The sequence below is a fragment of the Prionailurus viverrinus genome, chromosome A1 (genome assembly GCF_022837055.1).
Source record: "Prionailurus viverrinus isolate Anna chromosome A1, UM_Priviv_1.0, whole genome shotgun sequence".
Taxonomy (NCBI): Eukaryota; Metazoa; Chordata; class Mammalia; order Carnivora; family Felidae; genus Prionailurus; species Prionailurus viverrinus.
In genome coordinates this window covers 227418057-227436034 of record NC_062561.1, presented here as the reverse complement: position 1 = coordinate 227436034, position 17978 = coordinate 227418057, and the positions used below count along the sequence as shown (strand labels likewise).

The 17978-nt window shown below is 47.0% G+C and overlaps 1 protein-coding gene across 1 annotated transcript in view; it reads right to left on the bottom strand.

Annotated features, from left to right (window-relative positions):
* RETREG1 (reticulophagy regulator 1) overlaps positions 1-17978 on the bottom strand; it is a 129558-nt gene that overhangs the window by 85356 nt on the left and 26224 nt on the right. The window contains exons 2-3 of the mRNA XM_047851420.1: positions 10146-10252; positions 3179-3209 (exon numbers count right to left, since the gene is read on the bottom strand). Of these exons, the coding sequence (XP_047707376.1) occupies positions 3179-3209; positions 10146-10252 (138 nt within the window). The remainder of the gene's footprint in view (positions 1-3178; positions 3210-10145; positions 10253-17978) is intronic.

The following is a 17978-nucleotide window of genomic DNA, read 5'->3' as shown; positions in this document are numbered from 1 at the left end:
TGTGCATGACGCTGCAATAAACATGCTGGTCCAGGCACGTCTTTGCAAGAGTGAGCTCATTTCCCTCGGGCATATACCCAGAAGCGGGATGCTGGATCATATGGTAATTCACACATATGGTAATTCTCTTTTTAATTTTGTAGGAACCTCCATCCTGTCTTCCATAGTGGCTGCAACCAATTTACGTCCCCACCAATAGTACACAAAGGTTCCATTTTCAAGGGGCTCCTTTTTCATTTAAAAGCATTACGATGGCGTTACGAAGAGAGAATGTCCATTACTTGATTTACCTTTTTACAGTGAACTTAATGATCTTTCAACGAAGCAGTTAAAGCCCCACAGAGAGAAGGCCTGGCCCATTGTGAGACTGAGCACAAACCACTAGCAATATGCGACACAGGACAAAGTAACCAGGAAGTGCAAAGAGCCTAACCCCCCGCGGCGCACATGAGCAAAATGGCGCCTCTCTGCCCCCAAAGATCCTCTTACACAGCACTGCTTTCTGTCCTTCAAAGAAAGTGGTTTTGAATTTTTCGATGTTAAAAACACAAGCACTACCCAGCACGAGACACCAGGAATCACTGCAAGCAACATATCAAATCAAAGAAATTAGAGGAATAAATATTTTAATTCCACATCTCCATGATGAAAAGAGAACAGAATACAATGACACAATAGAAACTGCAGTGAAAAAATATCAGGAAGTATCCCTTCGGAGGTGGATTAAATCACTTTGAAAGAGTCCCTGGCCAAACAAAAACGTAATAACAATAAGAAAGAAACAGGAATGATTCTTTGCTCCCACTTCTGATCACCAACTATAATTCTAGTACCAATTCTGACCTGGGGGGTGGGGGGTGGGGTGGAGCGCAGGAGGGGTATGTTGACCGCACCACCTAGAGACTCCAGGTCACCAGCTGAGTGTTCTACAAGTCAACTTGATTTTGACATTATCTACCTGGGGATAGCGTCAGACCCCACAGGTCAAGGGCTCAGTCCGACAAAATTCCCGCCCTCTTCCCCCACTTAGGTGCCATTCACAAGCCCAGGTAGTCACCCACACTTCTGACCAACTGGCTACAGACTGGAGGTTCCAACGACCCCCTCCCTGCCTTGGTTCCATGAATTTGCTAGAGGGGCTCCCAGAACTCAGAAGCATTTTATTTACAAGATTACGGTTTTGTTACAAAAGATGTGACTCGGGAACATCCAGATGGAAGAGAAGCACGGGGCAAGGTGCGGGGAAACAGTGCTGCTCCCCACAAATTTCTGGGTGTTCACCAACCTGGGAGCTCTCCAAACACTGTCCCTTGGGGTTTTACGGAGCCTTCATTACACAGGCACGACTGATCAAATCATTGGCCATGGATGGTTGATTCAACCTCCAGCCCCCTCCCCGCTCCCCAGAGAAAGGGGGAGGGACTGAAAGTTCCAAACCTCAAATCACAAGGTTAATTCCCCAGCCAACCAACCCTTCCCCCTCCTCCCACCTTCCCTCCTCCCCGCACCGGTCCTTAGGTGTGGTGGAAAAGCCACTTCATTAACATGGACAAAAGACACCTTTCTCTCAACAATTAGGAAACTGCAAAGGTTTTAGGACTCTGTCCTTGAAACTTGGGGACAAAGACCAAATCTATATTCCTATTATAAATCACAACATCTCCAACACAACAAACCCCTCAAATTGTATTATAGACTCTTTACGGCTGGGAGGGACATTTGAAACTATTGTCTCTCTTACCTCCTCAGTCAGCAGATGAGAAACTGAGGCCCAGAGAGAAGTTGGCAAGATCATCAGCTGGTGGGGGGGGGGGGGGGGGGGATGGGGTGAATTGAATACGTATCTGGGCAATTCTGAAGTGAATGTGACCCTTCCTTGAAAAGGTTATTTCCACGATCACGCCTTCTCTGGGGGCACACGGGCACTTTCCCAAAGTAGTGAAATATTACAAATCTACACAAAAGGCATGTTATAAGGTGCTACTCACTCCCTGACCAAAGCCAGTGCACTGGCAAAGGGGGTCCCTGGGTCCTGCTGTGCTCGCTGATACTTTTTTCCAAATCATCATCAAACACTCCAATAGCTTCTAAACAGGCAACGTGTTCTAGGCTATGCTAGAAGGGCTTGGACGGCAAGGCCTCTAGAAAAGCAGGCACGCGATACCTTCACGGGTCAAAATAAGTACCAGTAAACCTGAAAGGCTACTCGCCAGAGAGCACAAAGTGCTTTTTAAGATTCCTGTGAAATCACACTAGCCCACTGGGTGGAATCTTCCCCCTGCCCCAAATTAGGGAGCCGGGTCACTCTCTGGATGTGCACAGAAGGCCAGGACATGCCCAAGGAGCTCCAGCGTGCCTGCAACAAACAGGACTGGGAGCTGGGACCTGTATTGCCAGGCCAGGGGTGGGGTCGCGCCTAGAGTGGCCTGCAAGCCACAAGGGCACCACCGTCACCACACTTTCAGATCGCTCTCTGGTCCTGTTCTCATCAATAGCCTTCTGGTCTTAATTTGATTTCCCAAACAGACACCCATAACCAACTTGGAGAAACCTGACAAGCACCACTTCGGCCAGGTGGTCAAGGTTAGCATCGTGAGTGATACATCACGTCAATGGGAAGCACCCTTGACATGGAGTGATGGAAATGGCACTTCACCCCTGTTGGCTTCTCCCCAAAACCCATAACCCCAGAGTAAAGGGGGGTTCTATAATATACTTGACTAGGACTCCTCAAAACTATCAAGGTCGACAAAAACAAGAAAAGTCTGAGAAACTGTCACAGCCAAGAGGAGTGGAAGGAGACACGACTATGAAACACATTGAGGAATCCTGGACGGGATTCTAGAACAAAAAAAAGAACATTGGGCAAAAACGAGGGAAATCTGCACACAGTGTGGACATTTAGTTAGTAAGAACATATTGACTATTGTTTCATTAATCATCACAAATACATCATGGTAATGTAATAATGTTAACAGAAGAAAGGTGGGGGTGTACTATCTATATATGGGAACCTTGTACTATCTTTTCAATTTGTCTGTACATCTCAACTGTTCTAAAAAATAAAGTCCATTTTAAAGAAGAAGAGGACCAACTATGTATTTGAACCCACTGGACATCTTGGAGGTGCAGTCACCTGCCCTCCGTTAGCCATGACATTGAAAACCAAGTTCCCTACCTTTCACTGAGGCTTCTCCACAACTGTGCACCTGCAACAAGGAGAGGCAAAGAATGAAACATTAATGGAGGCGTTTTTCTCTCGAAGCATTTCTCAACGTAGAAAACTTCTGAGCTATTAAAAAATGCTTAGATGTTGGGACGCCTGGGTGGCTCAGTCAGTTAAGCGTCCAGCTTCGGCTCAGGTCATGATCTCATAGCTCGTGAGTTCCAGCCCCACGTCGGGCTCTGTGCTGACAGCTCAGAGCCTGGAGCCTGTTTCAGATTCTCTGTTTCCCTCTCTCTCTGTCCCTCTCCTGCCTGTGCTCTGTCTCTCTCTCCCAAAAACAAACATTCAATTTTTATTTAAAATTAAAAAAAAATAAAATAAAATAGAATGCTTAGATCTTTCAACTCTAGAAATTATCAAACCATTCAGTATACACCTCTGGTACCAGAATTAATTCAGGCAATGTGTCCACGAGTATTTCAGAGCCTGCTATTTGTAAAACACTTGGATAGGTGCCTTGGGAGATGGAACCCTGTATCACACATGGTCCTGCCTCGGAGACTTGAGTGTTCAGTGGGGCAGACCTAGCATGCACTGAGGCGGTGTATGGAGGGAGAGAGAGAGTATGGCTGCTCGAGACAGTCCCAATAACAGAGGTGCCATTTACTGTGGGCTTTGAAATGGTACCGACAAAAGAAGAACTGAGACAACAGTGATTTGAGAAAGGAGGTTTTTATCTATTCATCCTTTAGGTATTTTGAGCTTATGTTGAGGCTCAAGTGAAATCAACAGAAAAAAAAATGCATACTTGGATCTCATTTGCTTTTTAAAAAAAATTTTTAATGTTTATTTATTTTTGAGAGAGACAGACACAGAGTGCGAGTGGGGGGAGGAACAGAGAGAGAGAAGGAGACAGGGAATCCGAAGCAGGCTCCAGGCTCAGAGCTGTCAGCACAGAGCCTGACATGGGACTCAAACTTGTGAACCGTGAGATGATAACCTGAGCCAAAGCCGGATGCTCAACCGACTGAGCCACCCAGGAGCCCCTCTCATTTGCTTTCTTGATGGGCTTACTTTCTTCATTGCACTGTATCTTAATATTATACACCCAGCTACCAGTTTTAATGGATATTAGAAATGGCCATGAGGTGGTTTCTGCATTTTTCCATCTTTCCAAAGATGTTGTCCCTTTTGTTCTTCAGTATCCCCTATCAAAGATCTATTAGGGGTGCCTGGGTGGCTAAGAGTTGGTTAAGAGCAGGTGACTCTTGATCTCAGCTCAGGTCTTGATTTCAGGGCTGTGAGTTCAAGTCCCACATTGGGCTCCATGCTGGGCATGGAGCCTACTTTGGACGAAAGAAAGGAAGGAAGGAAGGAAGGGAGGGAGGGAGGGAGGGAGGGAGGGAGAAGAAAAGAAAGAAAGAAAGAAAGAAAGAAAGAAAGAAAGAAAGAAAGAAAGAAAGAAAGGGAGGGAGGGAAATCTGTGTGATAAATTCTTAAAATTTAGTCCCAGGGAAAAAAAAAAGTTTCTTGAAATTGCTTGCATTCTTTCATCAGACTATTAGAATTATTCAGTGGATCTAGGTTCCCTTTTTACCTTGGCTGCCAGTAAGCACAGGGATCAATCTGTTGCTCAATTATGGTCACCATATTAGAATCTATTCCTCTACTTACACCTTTTAAAAATAGCCTTGTTTTTTATGTTCCTCACAAGCTGCCTCAAATACTTTGGGGTTAGATGGCACAGCAAACAAAGCAAAGAAACAATTGCAAAGAATCCAAGGGCTTACGAACACTAGTGATGCCTCAGCTGAAGTTGGAAAGTGGGAGAGACTAAATTCTGGCACTAACACTCACCTTGTCATACGACCCTTCTCTGACAGCACCAGCCCCAAGAGTGGAGGAAGTGGGTGACATCATGGGGTGCTTGCTTGTTTGCTTATTAAAAGTGGGGAAAATGAGCATGGTTGCTGGGCTGTGGGGACAAGGACATTCAGAATGGCAAGGACAGCAGACCTGCAGCCACTGAGCACCGAGCAGGTGGGGGCTGTGCAGGACAGAGGGGTGGGTAAGAGGCCGAGCAGGACGGCACTTACCCTGAGGGCAGAGCCGGTTCAGCAGGAGTGAGGGGCTGGGGGCTGGCCAGAGGGTGTCCTGAGGGGTGACTCTCAGCCTCCGTAGGGGTTGCAGACACAGTGCTTCTGGTGGCTCAGGTCAAAGATGAGGCCACGCAAGTGGGTGACCAAATCCAGGTTACAGGACGCAGGGACAGAGAACGGAGGCACACGAGTCCACCCGCCACAATCCCTGATGGCCCATGCTCAACTGTGACCAGAAAATGGAGTAAACGGACAGTGCAGATTTCGCAGGAGGAAAGGTACGAAGGGACAGAGGTTGAAAACGAGTGGCCGCGTGGGGACCCGCTGAGCCCCCCTCCCGCCGCACAGGGCGGTGCTGGAAGAGGATGTTAAAGGGAGCCGGTGGCAGAAGGACAGGCTCTTCTGCGAGGAGAGGGAGGCGGGGGACGGTCGAGCAACAGCCTATGGCTGCAGAGGGATTTTCCACGCTGCAGAAGGGTCCCCCAGGGCCTGGATGAAGGGGCTCACACAGGGAAGTGTGCACTCAAGGTACACAACCGGAGTGAGTGCGAACCCCCCCCCCCCACAGCTGCAGGCTGCTCCTGCTGCCGACTTGTAACCGAGACGTGGATTCCAGCAGGTTCCACAAAGATGAATTCACGTGGAAGATCTCCACACTGTTGCCCACCTCCTTCATATTAAGCATCTGAGATGGTATTAAAAATAGCAATGGGGGGGAGGGGGGGAGAGGAGGAATAAAACGAAATTCATAACAGCAGAAGCGTCAGCTCTTTAGCCAAAACCGTCGTGGGAAGCGGGGACGCTGAGACGGGAGGGGAGAGAATGGCCCCGGGAGCCCGACGGCTCGCTCTTGCTTTCCCAGTTGCTGTCCGAAAGCCAACGTGAGCAGCGACAGCAGCTGGCGGTTCTGGCTGAAGCCATGGCGTCTCCGTAACAGCATGTGGCTCGAGATGGAAGCTTCCCGGAGACCCACTCGTCTCAGCCGGGCCTGGGCTGCAAAGTCTGCAGAGTCAGGCCCCTGCCCACTATCCGCAGGGCTCAAATGGGTCTTTGTCTCCAAAGCCTCCACTAACGGAGGCCGAGGCCGGCACTTGTGCTCCTTCGTCGCGGGCCGAGGGGCGCTGGGAGAGAGCAGAGTTAATCCCGACCTTCTGCCTTTGTGCGGTAGAAATGCTGTATTCGGAGCAGTGCCGCTGGGCTCATGCCCTCAGAGAAAGCCTGGCCTGGGGCAAGCGCCTGGCGTGCAGGATGGGGTCTGAGAGCTCGCCTGGGGCGCCGGGGCCGGGGTGGGCCTGGATGCCCCTGGCAGCCCAGGGCCACCAGCAGGCCCTGAACAGAAAGGCGCTCAGCACAGGCCGCCCGAGTGAACACACCCCATGACGTTCAGATGATGCGGCAGAGCGGACCGGGCCGCACGGAAGCTACTGGGCCCAGGGCACTCCTGTTCCACGGTCTCAGTCCACCCTACCCGGCCGAGCGGCCTGGGTTGGTCTCGGCCGTGTCACGGGATGAAGAAGCTCAGGCTGTGCAGCTGGCGGGATGACGGCCCCCAGAGACGCCAGGTCTCCCATCCCCGAAACCTGCAAAATGCCACTTTCTACGGAAGCGGGATGCACTGTGTGTGATTGAGTCAAGGGCCAGGAGATGGGGAGACTGTCCGGGGCTGTCCAGGTGGGCCCCAAGTACAGCCACGAGGGGCCTTGTAGGACAGAGGTTTGACGAGGATGAAGAGGAGGGGGTGAGCGCCAAGGGCAGAGAGTGGAGGGACGTGGCCCCAAGCCACGCACGACAAGCCACCACCCGGAACCACCCGAAGGAAGAGGCAGGGGATGCTTCCCTAGAGCCTCCGGAGGGGGCACAGCCCTGCCGGAACCTCGATGCTGGCCCGGTGGCACTGATTTTGAGCTGGTGGCCTCCAGAACAGCGAGGGGAGAGATTTCTGTCACTTTGAGCCGCCACATTTATGATGGCTTGTTACCGCAGCCCCAGGAAACTAACCTAGTATCCGGTGGGTCCCCGCCACACTGGGAAGTGAAGCGAACAAGCCCGGACTAGACCCTTCAGGCTCCTACTCTTCCAAGGCCACAGCTTCCGTTCGCCGAGGGCCGAATCCTTGCAAGCGGAGGCGGCCTGCACTCCGTGAACGCGGAGGTCCCGTATTCACAGGAACGTCAAGCCAACGAGTCAAGGCTGATAACAACCTCTGTGCGAGCGTCCGAGAGTGAGAAAAGAGCAGTCGCGAAGCCTTCAAGCCCTGTACTTGCCGGCCACGCTTGTCTGCTCCTACAACTTGTGCCCAAATGGGGACCAGATTTGACTCGAAACGGAAACGATCAAGATGCTCGGCTAAAATGGCTGCTGATACAAATGTGTAAGTGGTTATTTCTTCTAAGATTCCCCTGAGGAAGGTCCTAGAGGGTGAAAATGTTCCAAAGTCTACTGGAGAAAAAGGGTCTCTCCTCTGTCCGTTAGGATCAGGGCAGAGGGGTGCCCGGGTGGCTCAGTCAGTTAAGCGCCCACTCTTGATTTCAGCTCAGGTTATGATCTCATGGTTCATGAGATCGAGCCCAGTGTCAGGCTCTGTGCTGAGTGTGGGCTCTGCTTGGGATTCATTCTCTCTCTCTCTCTCTCTCTCTCTCTCCCTCCCTCCCTCCCTCCCTCCCTCCCCCCCCCACCACCCCCCAGCTCCTCTCCCCAACCTGCGCTCTCTAAAAAAGAGACAATGAAATGAAAAGTTTGAATCAGGGCAGAAACAGGGCATCACCGCAGGTGCATCTGACAGACCCTGTGCAAAACCCACAACGTGAGACCGATGCTCGGCTTCCAGATGGCCTTAATACATCTGTGGTGAACAGAGTACTGGGGCAGGTGTCTGACAGGGAGTTGGGTGTCTATTCTCTGAAACAGAAAAGGGTGGGGTGAAGAGGGAGGGGAACGAGGGAACAACCCGTACACGAATGCAATCTTAATCCACAGATTCATGAAAAGAAGTAATTGGGGGCCACTGGGTGACTCAGTCAGTTGAGAGTCCGATTCTTAGCTTCTGCTCAGGTCATGGTCTCACGGCTTGCGAGTCTGAGCTCCACATTGGGCTCACGGCTGTCAGCGCAGAGCCCGCTTTGGATCCCCCGTCCCTCTCTCTCTGCCCCGCCCCCATTTGCGCTCTCTCAAAATAGATTTTAAAATATATTTTTAAAAAAAGAAAGGAAGGAACTAGACATAAGTGAATTTGTCAGAGGTCTCCTAACCGAATTTCCAGTTTGGCACTTCCCAATTCCAGTGGATTTATTCCTCACATAAATTCCTACAGTTAACAACATTGGGTTTTTTTCACCTTCTCAGATTCACCAGAATGAATTACCTTCAAACCTTCTAATGCAGCAATGTAAACAGTCTTTCTACACATAATTTACTTTAAGAAGACTTAGAATATAAACTAGAGCTCAAGCCCACTGTGGAACATGATGATGGTAAACCCGTAACAGCTGAGATCCCTGGTCTCAGAGTCGGCTTTAGGGAGAACAAGGGTGCTTCTTACAAGGCAGGCCTCGGTACCCTGCCAGGGCGGGAACTCTGGGAAGGTCTTATGCGCATCGATCCATATGGACCCCAGCCAATATTATCCTTCCATGTGGGTGTTACACTGAGGGAAATCAAATGTCTCACTGGAACCTCCTTCTCTTGGCTTTTTTTTTTTTTTAATTTACTTATTTGAGAGAGAGGAGAGCGAGCAAGTGTGCAAGTGGGGGAGGGGCAAAGAAAGAAGGAGAGAATCCCAAGCAGGCTCCGCACCGTCAGCGTGGAGTCTGACATGGGGCTCGATCTCACCAACCCACGAGATCATGACCTGAGTCGAAAGCAAGAGAGTCGGACCCCTAACCGACTGAGTCATCCTGGTTTTTGATCCCATCAATCTTACCACATTTAAAGTTTCCAGGGCCCAATTACTCCAAGGAGGGACTTTTGCTCAGTCACAAAATCTAGCTCAGGCTCTGGTCGGAGGGCCTCTCCAAGTACAGAAAAGCTGGACTCAGATTTATAACACAGACAAATTACTCAGAAAACACCTTGAAAAAATTTCAAAATTAACTCAAAGTCTCATTTTTAAACAATCAGTTCACTTTTCATTATCATGAACTCATTTGTTAAAATTTACTTAACTACTACTTTTTTTAAGTAATCTCTACCCCCAACATGGGGCTTGAACTCAAAACCCCAACATCAACAGTCACGTGTTCTACTGACTGAGCCAGCCAGGCACCCCAATTGTTATTTGTTTTTAAGCCCAGAATTGTTTTTCTTCATGGAGGCAGAGAAAGTTTTCATATAAACGAGCCCATTTTCCAGTGGCCCAAGCTTCATCTTGGGGGACGTTATAAATATTTCACTGTCATCCTCACTGCAACCTGCTTACATATCAAAATGGTCTTTAAGTAGCACTTACAGCCAAAGAGAAACCAGCATGCACACACAAACCTTTCGCTCAGGACCAGTAGCTCTGACTAGGGACATCAGTTAAGTACGTAATACTTGCCAAATAAATAAATATTCAACAAACATTAATAATAGCCAAGTCAATGCCTACATGACGTTATTTTGTTCCCTTCTGCAATGTTTTTATTTATTTTAATAGAGAAAGAGAGGGAGGGAGGGGCAAAAAGAGAGGGGGAGAGAGAGAATCCCAAGTAGGCTCTGCTCTTGGACCCACAAACTGTGAGATCGTGACCTGAGCTGAAATCTAGAGTCAGATGCTTAACTGACTGAGCCACCAGAGCGCCCGTTCCCTTTTAAAACTACTTGGTTAATGTGCCTACACAAAGATCACATATTTGGGGTCTAGCAAATTACATACCATAAAAATGAATTCTCAGTTTTCTTACCTCTAGCTCTGGACAAAACCATATCCTTTATTATTTGCATAATAACACGCCCGAGTATCATGACAGAAATCAGGTGATACACTCTCCATGGAGTCAGTGCAAGGAACCTGTAACAGCAAAAACAGACAAATCACGATTTCAGTTTGACAATTTTCATCTTTTTTTTTCTTAAGTTAGGTTTAGTTCCTAGCATAGAAACGAAGACACAAATTTCAGTTTTCAGAATCACCCCAACGAGACCACATCAAAGTTACTCAATAGGCATCAAAGTCAGCAAAATAAAAGCGCTTGGGCCACGTATGCGTTGGTGCTAGACTTTCCGCTGTAACCTCTAATTTGGGCAGAGGATTCTCTATGCTGGGTGTGGCCCAAATATCACCCTGCTAACAGATGGAGAGTGGAATTGACCTGAAACCAAATCATGAGGCACTAGAAAGGCAGAAGGGTAGGTTTTCCACTATGTGGAGGGGCTACTGCCCTCCCTGTTCTACTTCTATCTACATTCATCCACCAGCTCCTCCCTCCGATCTCTTGGAAACAGCAGTGATTAAGGATCCAAGGCACTAGCCCCTTCTCTTTAAGATCACATCCTGTGGTCTATCCAGCCAGGTCCTCTCCAACGGGAAACCAAGAGTTCTTTATCACGAACAGCACACAAACAGTGCAGTACTTTTTTTTCTTTTTTAATGTTTATTTATCTTTGGGGGGAGGGTCAGAGAGAGGGAGACACAGAACCCGAAGCAGGCTCCAGACTCTGAGCTGTCAGCACAGAGCCTGACGTGGGGCTCGAACTCACCAACCGTGAGATCGTGACCTGAGCCGAAGTCGAACATTAACTGGGCCACCCAGGCACCTTTGCAGTATGTTTTTTTATGATTGGGCTTATAAAGGAACGGAATAAGCCTTCATACAGAGGTTGAAGCCTGCTTACAGACTAAATGCTCAAACTTCCAGTTAGTATTAATTTTGGTGTAATCATAATCCTAAAAAAATTAACATATATGCCGTTTAAAACTAGTTGCAAGGCACTGTAGGCTTTATGGAGAAGGACACACACTGTAAAGAAAGAATCCCGTCTTCCGGGAACTTACTTCCTCATCTGAGACAAACACGGGCCAAGCCAACCTAACAAAATCCAAGGCAAGGAGTCTGAGGTACTCAAGTAAAACATGAGCAAAGAACAAAGAGAAGCAAAAGAAGGAATGATTAACTCAATAATAAGGGAAGATTTTATGGAAGTGGCCCTTGAACTTGGTCTGGCAGGACGGATGAAATTGAGAGGAAAACAGAGGTTGTTCCAGTATTCCAGAATATTCCAGGATACAACATGTACAGAAGATCATAGTCGGGGACGGGGAGGTGTGCCTGGGGCACACTGAGTGTCCTGGGGTGCCCCAGCAAGACATGGATAAAGGAGATATGTGGGAGATGGGCAGATAGAGAAGATACTGAGGGGACAGGCTGTCGGCACACTGTGGCAGGCCCTGAATTATCTGCTAGGGCATTTGGTCTTAATAATACCAGCAATAAAGAGAAAGCCAAAGGTATAGACAGGTATCAGGTAGGAAAGTGGAATGATGGGAGATTTCAGAAGATGCCTGAGAGAATGAGGTAGGAGAGTGAAGAAGCATGGAGTCCGGGACATCTGCTAGAAGGTTGTGTAACGTGTTTGGTGAGAAGCGGCCGATGTGAGATGCTGGTGACGTCATGGGTAAAGCCCTCCGGTGCAAGGTGGGCAACCCAGGTGCCAGCTCTGGTTCTCCTAGTGAGTGTCACCTGGGCCAGTAAAATAAGTGGGTAGAACAGGTAAGTGCTTCGTAAATACCGGTCGCCACTGCCACCAGGCTGCTGCCTGGAAAGCTTGTTAAAATACAGACTCCCAGACCCCACGTTCCTCCCCCCGGTCCCCTGAAACAGGTGGTCTAATTACCAGTGTTTACACTCAGTGAGTACTTACTTGGAGAGTGTCTACACTGGGCCAGCCACTGTGCTACCAGAAGGAAATAAATACTGAGCAAGAGGCATAGAGGGAAAAAGCAGACCTACAAGATAACCCGTAACACCAACATCTCTTTTTTTAGTAGCAGCGATTTCATTTGCTAATCTGGGACTGCTGCTGGCTCTCTTTTTTGAGCTCGTATGTTTCTATTAAGTGAGGCTGTTTTCTGGTCTCTGTTTTCTTGTTGGCTTACCTCCTCCTATCAGTTTATGATCCCTGCTTGCTGTGGTCCACATGCCAGGCTCTCTCTGATCTCCCCACCTGACATCAAAGTGGCAAGTTTTCAAAAGTTCTCAGGGTGACCCACAGTGAGAAATTCACTTACATCTAAATACGTACAAATGAAACCAAAGTTTCAAAAAGTAATATTTATCCTTATAATGTGTAATGCCTTCTGATACCTTCCATTCAATTCTATTATATTTTTTTAATGCTGACTGCAATTCTAAGGTGATTCAGGGCTCCTGCATGGGTTGTATGTAACTCACAGTTTCATTCGCTGCATCAGAGAAAATCTATAAATGTTAAATTAGTATGTTTCATTAGATGACCTGCTGTGCAGAGTCAAGCAAAGCCCTAGGAAAGCTCCCTCAAGTTTAAAGGTCTTCAGACTCAGCCAGGAAACCAGTTCCATATCTTTGAAGAAATAAAGAAATGCAAAAACAACCCAAGCAGTGAAGGTCTTAGTGGAAGTTATAATCTTCCAGGAATACAAAAATTAGGTAATGACAGGAGTGTAACCCTCAGCCCTGGCTGCTGGAAGACTTCACTCGGAGGGCGTTGCCATGGCAACTCCAGTTGGGGGTCCAGTGGACCTTTTGGCCAAGGGTCTCAATGGTCATTAAGAATCCTCAATCATAAAGGATAGACTATTTCATAAATGATGCTGTGATCATTTGCAATCCATCGGAAAGAAAGGAAAATTGTATATCTGTCGCCAAATTAAGGTGAATGAGAAAGGAATAATATTTTGCAACAAGGTCAGCCCATGTTCCCTAAAGGACAGATGGAACATATTTTCAGCTTCGTGGGTCTTCTGGTCTCTGTCACAACTGTCAGCTCTGTCACTGTATGAAAGCAGCACAGATATCATACGAAAGAATGGGTCATGTTGCAATAAACTTCATTTATCAACACACACACACACACACACACACACACACACACACCCGCGAATCCTCAGTCAGAACAAAGGCAATCCATACAACTGCTCAGGAAGGGAATGCTAAAATTGTATGGGATTCCATAAGCATCTCCTAGGCAGGCTAGCATCCTTGACCCCAAGAATTAAGTACAGAAATGTTTGTGAAACTAATCCCTAATATTAATCATTCATATTTAGAAAAACCTATGCATATTTGGTTTTTTAATTATTTATACTGTTTTAGATGATTCATCTCATGGTTCCAATTTAAAATATGTAGCTGTAAAATTAAATAAACAAATAAATAAAATGCATAGCTGTATAGACTTGTGACTTGAAATTAAAATCTTAGGAACACAGGAGTTTAATTTCTTCATTTTTCAGGAACTGCCTAATGTTCAGGAAAGCCTGGGTTTTTTTTTTTTTTTCCAACTTCTACTTTGGTTAATTTCAAACACACATAAAAAGAGAGACCAACTTATAATAAAAAAGAGTCAACAGTTTTGTATCCATGGCCAGTCTTGTTTCTTCTATGTTCCCACCAAGCTCTCCCCCCACCCATCCCCACCACCCAGGATTACTTGAAGCAAATCCTAAACGTCATATAATTGAATTTACAAATATTGCCACCTATCTTCCCAAAAAGGAAATTTTAACCTAACAATAAAAACACTGTCTCATCTTAAAAAAACGTTTTAATCCCTTAATGTCATCAGATATCCCAACAGGATGCACATTTACCCAATCACCTTCTGTACACACATGTGCACACACACACAAAGACTGAAACAAGATTGGAAAAAAATCATACATTGAAATTGATGATGTGAGTTTTGAGTTTCCTGTAATGTATAGGTTTACTGCCTTCTCTCTCTCTCTCTCTCTCTCTCTCTCTCTGTCTGTCTCTCTGTCTCTCTGTCTCTCTCTGTCTCTCTCTGCTTGAAATTCTTTGTGGAAGAAAACAGACTCATTTGTTCAGTAAAATCTTCCAGAGTCTGAGAATCAGTCATTGAATCCTGTGGTTTAGTTTAACATTTTCCTCAATGCCTTGGGCGGACTATAAAAACAGGCAGTTCAATCTAGAGACTCGGCCAGATTTAGGTTCAAAATTTAAACTACATCATAGGTGTTGGTGTGTGTTTCCATCAGGAGGCAGATACGGTCTGGGTGTCTGGGGTCTCTATTCCTGTGATATTAGCAGCCACTGACGAGGTCTACCTATCTTCCTTAGGAGACACAGGAGAGTGAGAGCTCTTCACTCTTGCTTCAGCCACCAGCTGGATCAGATCTATAAAGAGAAACGTCCCCTATGGATGTCTGATTGCCCTGAGACAGGGATCTCACAGGAGAGGCAGGATTAATTCTTGAGTCTTTCTCTTTATTCAGCAGCTGTCAAGATAATGAGACAGTTCCTCAGTAGCCTCTAACGAAAACCACGTTGGTTTTCTTCTTTCCTTTCTGTAGTGTTGTTATGATCATACTCGATATGCTTCAGTCCACTGCAGTATTATTCCTTCTGACCCTCAAAAGTGTCCCATCTTGGCTGGTGAGAGCTTATTCGGGCTGGTTCCTGAGTCCTTTGGTACAACTTTAATAATCTTTGATAATTAAGTACTTTAAAGCGATAGAGAAAATACAAAATTTATATACGTGGGTTAAGATGTTTAAAGGGGTATAGAACTAAACTTTTAAACAAAACATGGGGCACCTGGGTGGCTCAGTCGGTTGAGCATCCAGCTTCGGCTCAGGTCATGATCTCACGGTCTGTGAGTTCGAGCCCCGCGTCGGGCTCTGTGCTGACAGCTCAGAGCCTGGAGCCTGCTTCGGATTCTGTGTCTCCCTCTCTCTCTGCTCCTCCCCTGCTCGTGCTCTGTCTCTGTCTCTGTCTCTCTCTCTAATAAACAAACATTAAACTTTTAAGCAAAACCAATCATTCACCAGAGGCTATCTTAAAAATGGCTATTAAAATTTGCTAGATTGATAAACAAAATGTGTTACATTTTGTTACATACAGTTGCCCCTAGTATTGACATCTTATTTCAGTGTGGCACATTTGTTATAACCAACACACCAATATGGATGCATTGTTAACTCCTTGGTTCACATTAAGGTTCACTCTTGGTGTTGCACCTTCTATGGGTTTTGACAAATGCATAATGTCATGTATCCACCATAACAGCATCACATAGAGTATTTTCACTGCTCTAAAAATCCCGTATGCCACATATTCAGTCCTTTCTCACTCCCCAGAAACCAAGTGACCACTGGTCTTTTAACTGTCTCCACTGGTTTGCCTTTTCCAGAATGACACGCAGTTTTTACCATCCTCTGTGTCTTTTAATGGTTTGATAGCTCATTTCTTTCTATGACTGAATACTAGTCTATTGTATGATATACTACTTATTTATTCATTTACCTACTGAAGGACATCTTGGTTGCTTCCGATTTGGGGCAATTAAGAATAAAATTGCTACTCTGTGTCACATTTTGTGTGGTTACAAGTTTTTCATTCTTTGGGAACAGACTTTAAAAAAAAAAACAGGTTCATCAGCATACCAGCTTATTTTGGATTTATGGGCAGTTAAAACCTCCAAGGATTCTACTTTTTGGATGCAACTTTTGAATCTAAGTATGTCCTATTAAATTTGTTCTTGTCTATGGGGCGCCTGGGTGGCGCAGTCGGTTAAGCGTCCGACTTCGGCCAGGTCACGATCTCGCGGTCCGTGAGTTCGAGCCCCGCGTCAGGCTCTGGGCTGATGGCTCAGAGCCTGGAGCCTGTTTCCGATTCTGTGTCTCCCTCTCTCTCTGCCCCTCGCCCGTTCATGCTCTGTTTCTCTCTGTCCCAAAAATAAATAAACGTTTGAAAAAAAAAATTAAAAAAAAAAATTTGTTCTTGTCTGACACAGCCCGTCATCCAAACCTACAGACCTTAATGGTGTCCCCAACCCCATTCATTCTTTCGTCCAGCTTCTTAACACCTACACATTTGCAGGTCGTTTGTCCTCTTCCACACTATTGATCAAAGGTGTTGATCAGCACTGACGCCCTGTCACTTCCCATTAACAGCTGCTCTCAGAGTGACCTAGATTAATCAGCACTTTATGAAGATGACAGACCACCTAATCTGCCAGTCCATTCTTGTCCCTGTCACTCCACCTTATCCACAAAGACATAACAACAGATTTTCTTAAACACCTTGCTGGAGCCTAATACATCCCTAAGGTCTATGTGTTTCTAAGTGTCGATCTGCTTGACTGATGCTGAGAATTACTTTGAGGTATGAAACAGTTCTCAGTTGCAGAACTAAACACCATTAGAACCTGCCAAAGGGTGTCATGGGGCACAGCCTGTTCTGAACCCTGGGGTGACCTTGCTGATGTGCCCATTCACAGAATTCACACGTGGCCACCACGTCACCCATGGCGGAATTCTAAGGCAAAGATGGCCACACACAGGTGATCAGAGGATTCCTGAAGGCTGTGGAGTAATTATTAAGAGATGAATTGTGGTCAAAATGCAGAAGGCCCAAGAAATCATGAGAAGCAGAGTGATAAAGTACAGACTTTGAAGAGGGAGGTCTGTGGATACACATCACCCTCACTCATAGTTTTCCAGGTCCAGTGCAAGGTGACAATGCAGAGACCTCACGGGGGGTGGAGAAGTCAATACCCCATTTCCACCAGTCTGTAGCCCCAACACATAACAAATGGGTCCCCAAGATATTTCAACCTCCCCTCCAGGGCATGTTTGGGATCCGGATTCAGGGTGGGTGTAAGGGCCCCGACCAGTCACTCCTGAATGCACCGTGGCATTGCCAGCTGGGACAAGGACAGCAAGCACCTTATCTTGAGGCTGCAAAGCACATGCCTGATGAGGACGCTTCTCACTTGTGCTCAGACCCCCCATGAGGGGCAGATGGCCACGGTGGAACACAAGCCTCCCCCATCCTGGGGGATGCAACCTGCCCTCGGTCCTGGGCAGACGACCCTGGGCAGTCACGCAGAGCAGCTGGGTGGGGAGGGGAGCCGGGGCAGAACCGCTGGCAGGTGGCAGAGGGGAAGGGAAGCTACCGGGAGTGGAAGCTCCACCCCCCTCCCCGTGCCCATTCCACTGGCCCATCACGCTGCGCTTACAAAAAAAAAAAAAAAAAAACAAATTCAAACATCGAAGAATAAAGAATTGCCAGACAGCAACTGCAGAGCATTACTCCCCAAGGGTGGGGCCCTCTGAACACCAGACTCTGTGCGACGGACAGGCCACTCACCCACTTAGCCAGCTCTCCCCTCATGATAGCTTGGAGGGCAGGTCCCCAACACTGACCCAACAAAGGCTTTTTTCCTCCTCAATATAGTTCTTAAAAAAGGCCAACGACCCTTAACCAAATTACCCTAGGGACCTGTGATCACATTAGTGGATCCTAGAATGGACAAAAAGCACCACTAATCCCTAAGTCTCCAGCTATCAGAAACATCTTTCTATAGATGGATAGGGTTTTTAAAAAAATTTTAATGTGTATTTATTTTTGAGAGAGAGAGAGAGAGAGACAGAGTGCAAGCAGGGGAGGGACAGAAAGACAGAATCTGAAGCAGGCTCCAGGCTCTCAACCATCAGCACAGAGCCCGATGTGGGGCTCAAACCTATGAAATGTGAGATCATGACCTGAGCCGAAGTCAGACATTTAATCGACTGA